Source organism: Lonchura striata, chromosome 34 (assembly GCF_046129695.1).
Source record: "Lonchura striata isolate bLonStr1 chromosome 34, bLonStr1.mat, whole genome shotgun sequence".
In the NCBI taxonomy this organism is placed as follows: Eukaryota; Metazoa; Chordata; class Aves; order Passeriformes; family Estrildidae; genus Lonchura; species Lonchura striata.
This window is the reverse complement of record NC_134636.1, coordinates 1,496,938-1,502,937: the sequence shown is the minus strand read 5'-3', so window position 1 is coordinate 1,502,937 and position 6,000 is coordinate 1,496,938. Positions and strand designations below refer to the sequence as shown.

Sequence of the window (6,000 nt, the reverse complement as noted above, 5' to 3'; positions counted from 1 at the left end):
TCCTCATCCTCCATCTTCATCTTCATCTTCATCCTCATCTTCATCTTCATCTTCATCTTCATCCTCATCTTCTTCTTCATCATCATCTTCATCTTCATCTTCATCTTCATCCTCATCTTCATCTTCATCTTCATCTTCATCTTCATCTTCATCTTCATCTTCATCTTCATCTTCGTCTTCATCTCATCTTCATCGTCACCTTCCTCATCATCGTCGTCAATGCAAAAATCCCAAAAACGCCAAAACTTCCTCGAAATCCCCAAAAACTCCAAAAATTCCCAAAATCCCCCCAAAAAATCCCCAAAAATCCAAAAAAATCCCCAAAAAATTCCCAAAAATCTCCCAAAGAATCCCAAAAAATCCCCAAAATCTCCCAAAAAATCCCCAAAAATCTCCCAAAATCCCCAAAAAAATCCCCAAAAAAATCCCCAAAAAATCCCAAAAAAATCCCCCAAAAAATCCCCAAAAAATCCCCAAAAAAATCCCCCAAAATCCCCAAAAATCTCCCAAAAAATCCCCCAAAAATCCCAAAAATCTCCCAAAATCCCCCAAAAAATCCCCCGAAAAAATCCCCAAGAATCCCCAAAAAATCCCCAAAAAAATCCCCAAAAAATCCCCAAAAATCCCAAAACTCCCCCAAAATGCCAAACGCTCCGAAAGCCCCGAACCCAAAAACCCCAAAAAAATCCCCAAAAATCCCCCCAAACATCCAAAAAAATCCAAAATCTCAAAAAAACAAAAAAAAATCGAAAAAGTACCAAAAAAAACCCCAAAAAATCCCCAAAAAAATCCCCAAACAGCCCAAAAAATCCAAAACCTCAAAAAACCCCCCAAAAAATCCAAAAACTCACAAATCCCCAAATTCCCCCAAACCCCCCCAAAATCCCCAAAATCTCCAAATTCCCCAAACCTCCCCAAAATCCCGAAACCCCACCAAAATCCCCAAATTCTCACAAATTCCCCCAAATTCCCCAAAATCCCCAAATTTCCCCAAATTCTCCCAAATCCCCCAAATCCCCCAAATCCCCCAAATTTCCCCAAATTCCCCAAAATCCCCAAAATCCCCAAAATCCCCCAACTCCCCAAATTCCCCCAAATTCCCCCAAATTCCCAAATTCCCCCAAAATCCCCAAAACCCCCAAACTCCCCAAATTCCCCAAACTCCCCCAAAACCCCCAAATTCCCCAAATTCCCCAAAATTCCCCCAAATTTCCCCAAATCCCCCCAAATCCCCCCCCCCCCCCCGCGTTTCCCTTTCCCGCCGCCGGGCGGCGCGCGAGGGGGCGGGGCCCGCGCCGCGCGCTGCCATTGGCCGAGCGCCGCGCTTGATTGACGCGCGGCCGGGCCAATCGGAGGCGCGGGGGGGCGGAAGCGGAAGCGGAAGCGGAAGCGGCGATGGCGGCGGCGTGGGGGCGGCTCGGGGCGCTCAGCGGAGCCGCCGCCGTGGCGGGCGCGGCCTACGGGGCCCACGGTGGGAAAAGGGGGAGGGGAAAGGGGGAAAAGGGGGAGGGGAAACGGGAATGGGGGAGGGGAAACGGGAATGGGGGAGGGGAAACGGGAATGGGGGAGGGGAAATGGAAAAGGGGGAGGGGAAAGGGAAAAGGGGGAGGGGAAAGGGAAAAGGGGGAGGGGAAATGGGAATGGGGGAGGGGAAACGGGAATGGGGGAGGGGAAAGGGAAAAGGGGGAGGGGAAAGGGAAAAGGGGGAGGGGAAATGGGAAAAGGGGGAGGGGAAAGGGGAATGGGGGAGGGGAACCGGGAATGGGGGAGGGGAAACCCGAATGGGGGAGGGGAAACGGGAATGGGGGAGGGGAAACGGGAATGGGGGAGGGGAAAGGGAAAAGGGGGAGGGGAAAGGGGGAGGGGAATGGGGGAGGGGGAGGGGAAACGGGAATGGGGGAGGGGAACCGGGAATGGGGGAGGGGAAACCCGAATGGGGGAGGGGAAACGGGAATGGGGGAGGGGAAACGGGAATGGGGGAGGGGAAAGGGAAAAGGGGGAGGGGAAAGGGAATGGGGGAGGGGAAAGGGAAAAGGGGGAGGGGAAAGGGGAAAAGGGGGAGGGGAAACGGGAATGGGGGAGGGGAAAAGGGGGAGGGGAAACGGGAAAAGGGGGAGGGGAAAAGGGGAATGGGGGAGGGGAAAAGGGGGAGGGGAACCGGGAATGGGGGAGGGAAAAAGGGGGAGGGGAACCGGGAATGGGGTTTGGGAACGGGAATTTTGAGAGAGCCGGGGGGTGCTGGGGGGGATTTGGGGAAATTTGGGGGGAATTTGGGGGAATTTAGGAGGAATTTTGGGGATTTGGGGGAATTTCGAGGGGGTTTGGGGGGAATTTGGGGGAGTTCTGGGGGGATTTGGGAATTTGAGGAGAATTTGGGGGAATTTAGGAGAAATTTTGGGGATTTGGGGGAATTTTGATGGGGTTTGGGTGGTCCTGGGGGAATTTGGGGGAGTTCTGGGGGGATTTGGGAATTTGGGGGAATTTAGGAGGAATTTTGGGGATTTGGGGGAATTTTTGGGGGAATTTGGGGGGTCCCGGGGGGAATTTTGGGGACCCTGACCCCGCCCCCCCAGGAATGCGCCGCAGCGACCGGGACGAGTATCAGAAGGAGGTGAGTGGGGGGGTTGGGGGGGTGAAAAACCTTAAAAAAAACCCCCCAAAAAACCTCAAAAAAACGGCAAAAACGGGAAAATCCCAAAAGAGCCGGAATTGAGCCCAAACCGCCCCCAGCTGTACGAGATCGCCAATCGCTTCCACCTCCTGCACAGCCTGGCCCTGCTGGCCGTGCCCCACTGCCGCCGGCCCCACCTGGTGAGCCCCAAAATCCCCCAGAATCACCCCGAAAATCTGCCCCAAAATCACTCAAAAATTCTCCCAAAATACCCCCGAAAATCTGCCTCAAAATCACCCCAAAATCCCAAAATCGGCCCGAAAATCCCCCAAAATCACCCCCCGAAAATCTGTCAGTTCACCCCAAAAATCCCCAAAATCACCCCGAAAATCTGCCCCAAAATCACCCCAAAATTCTCCCAAAATACCCCCGAAAATCTGCCCCAAAATCACCCTGAAAATCTGCCCCAAAATCGGCCCGAAACTCCCCCAAAATCACCCCAAAATCTGCCCCAAATCACCTCAAAATTCTCCCAAAATCACCCTGAAAATCTGCCCTCAAATCACCCCAAAATTCCCAAAATCGGCCCCAAAATCCCCCAGAATCACCCCGAAAATCTGCCCCAAAATCACCCCAAAATGCCCCCGAAAATCTGCCCCAAAATCACCCCAAAAACCCCAAAATCGGCCCGAAAATCTGCCCCAAAATCACCCAAAAATATGCCAGGTTCACCCCAAAAATCCCCCAAAATCACCCCGAAAATCTGCCCCCAAAATCACCCCAAATCCCCAAAATCAGCCCGAAAATTCCCCAAAATCACCCCAAAAATCTGCCCCAAATCACCCCAAAATTCTCCCAAAATCACCCCGAAAATCTGCCCCCAAATCACCCCAAAATCCCCCCAAAATTCCCCCAAATCCCCCAAAATTCCCCAAATCCCCCCAAACCTCTCCCAACTCCCCAAACCCCCTAAAATCCCCCAAAATCCCCCAAAATTCCCCCCAAATCCCCCAAAATTCCTCCAAATCCCCCCAAACCTCTCCCAACTCCCCCAAACCCCCTAAAATCCCCCAAAATTCCCCAAAATCGCCCCAAAAATTCTCCCAAAACCCCCAAATATCCCCAAAATCCCCCCAAATCCCTCCTAAACTCCCAAATTCTCCCCCCAAATTCCCCCAAAACCCCCTGAAATCCGCCGAAACTCCTCCTAAAATCCCCCAAAATCCCTGAAAATCTCCCGAAATTCCCGAAAATGCCCGAAATGACCCGAAATGCCCCAAACTGTGCAGGCGGGGGCGCTGCTGCTGGGGGGGGTGGGGCTGTTCTGCGCCCCCCTCTACCGGCAGGGCCTGACCGGGGACCCGGCGGGGGCGGCGGCGGCGCCGCTCGGGGGCAGCCTGCTGATCCTGGGCTGGGCCGCCATGGCGCTGTGAGCACCCGAAACGGGCCGAAAAACCGCAAAAATGGGAAAAAATGGGGAAAAAATGAAAAAACGGCGAAAAAACGGCGAAAAACGGTGAAAAAACGGCGAAAATCGGTGAAAAAATGAGCGAAAAATCAACGAAAACAGCTGCTCATCCTGGGCTGGGCCGCCATGGCGCTGTGAGCACCCGAAATGGGCTGAAAAACCACAAAAATGGGAAAAAATGGGAATAAAATGAAAAAACTGCGAAAAATGGTGAAAAAACGGCGAAAATCGGTGAAAAAATGGGCAAAAAATCAACGAAAACAGCTGCTGATCGTGGGCTGGGCCGCCATGGCACTGTGAGCACCCGAAATGGGCCGAAAAACCGAAAAAACGGGAAAAAATGGGAAAAAAAAGAAAAAACGGTGAAAAAACGGCAAAAAACGGTGAAAAAACGGTGAAAATCGGTGAAAAAATGGGCGAAAAATCAACGAAAACAGCTGCTGATCCTGGGCTGGGCGGCCATGGCGCTGTGAGCACCCGAAATGGGCTGAAAAACTGCAAAAACGGGAAAAAATGGGAAAAAAAAGGAAAAACGGCGAAAAATGGTGAAAAAACGGCAAAAATCAGTGAAAAAATGGGCGAAAAATCAACGAAAACAGCTGCTCATCCTGGGCTGGGCGGCCATGGCGCTGTGAGCACCTGAAATGGGCTGAAAAACCGCAAAAACGGGAAAAAATGGGAAAAAAAAGGAAAAACGGCGAAAAGCGGTGAAAAAACGGCAAAAATCGGTGAAAAAATAAGCGAAAAATCAACGAAAACAGCTGCTCATCCTGGGCTGGGCGGCCATGGCGCTGTGAGCACCTGAAATGGGCCGAAAACCCGCAAAAACGGGAAAAAATGGAAAAAAAATGAAAAAATGGTGAAAAACGGTGAAAAAACGGCGAAAATCGGTGAAAAAATGGGCGAAAAATCAATGAAAACAGCTGCTCATCCTGGGCTGGGCCATCATGGCGCTGTGAGCACCCGAAATGGGCTGAAAAACTGCAAAAACGGGAAAAAACGGAGAAAAAATGAAAAAACGGCGAAAAAACTGAGAAAAACGGTGAAAAAACGGCGAAAATTGTTGAAAAAACGGGCGAAAAATCAACAAAAACAGCTGCTCATCCTGGGCTGCGCCGCCATGGCGCTGTGAGCATCTGAAACGGGCTGAAAAACGGCAAAAATGGGAAAAAACGGGGAAAAAATGAAAAAACGGGAAAAAACGGCGAAAAAACAGCAAAAATGGGTCAAAAAACAGCAAAAATGGGCAAAAAATCATCAAAACCAGCTGAAAAATCGTCACGACCGCCCAAAAATCATCAAAATGGCCCAAAAAGCAGCAAAGCCTGACAGAAATGATCAAAATCCGCTGAAAACCACGAAAAACGCCCAGAAAATCATAAAAATCGGACCAAAATGATCAAATCCACCCAAAACCCGGCAAAAGCGGCTGGAAAATCACTGAAAACGCCCCAAATTGGTCAAAATCATCTGAGAAATCATCGGAATCGTCACAACCAACCCAAAAATCCTCAAAAAGACCCAAAAATCCCCAAAATCGCCCAAAAACCTCGAAATCGTCGCGGCCCCTTTAAGAGCAGCGAGGCTCCGCCCACCGCCCCCCATTGGTGCAGCCGCCGTCCAATGGGAGCGGCCGCTGCCGCCTCCTCGCCGCTGATTGGGCGCGGTGACGCTCCGGGTGACGTCACGGCCGTTGCTGGGTGACAGCCAATGGTGAGCGGGCTGCTCCGCCCCCTGCTCCTGATTGGCCAAGGGGGCCGAAACCGCCAGCCAATAAACGATCGAGTTGTCGGAGTCACGGGGGTTTTACGTCACGGGGCGGGGCCTGGGATAGCCCCGCCCACTTTGGGCTCAAAAAAAATCCCAAAAATCTCCAAATTGCCCCAAAATCCCCCAAATTTCCCCAAAAACTCCCGAGTTT

At 51.5% G+C, this 6,000-nt stretch overlaps 1 protein-coding gene across 2 annotated transcripts; it reads left to right on the top strand.

The window, feature by feature from the left end:
• The first annotated feature begins 1,360 nt into the window (after window positions 1–1,360).
• On the top strand, window positions 1,361–5,873 carry TMEM256 (transmembrane protein 256). Of its 2 annotated transcripts, none has more exons than XM_077789508.1 (4): window positions 1,361–1,471; window positions 2,574–2,611; window positions 2,731–2,811; window positions 3,901–4,168. In XM_077789508.1, the coding sequence occupies exons 1-4, from the start codon at window positions 1,396–1,398 to the stop codon at window positions 4,042–4,044; spliced, it is 339 nt and encodes a 112-aa protein (XP_077645634.1). In that variant the 5' UTR covers window positions 1,361–1,395; the 3' UTR covers window positions 4,045–4,168. The 2 variants fall into 2 exon arrangements, with proteins under 2 accessions (XP_077645634.1, XP_077645633.1); XM_077789507.1 differs by having other exon boundaries at window positions 1,362–1,471; window positions 2,769–2,811; window positions 3,901–5,873.
• The last annotated feature ends 127 nt before the right edge of the window (window positions 5,874–6,000 follow it).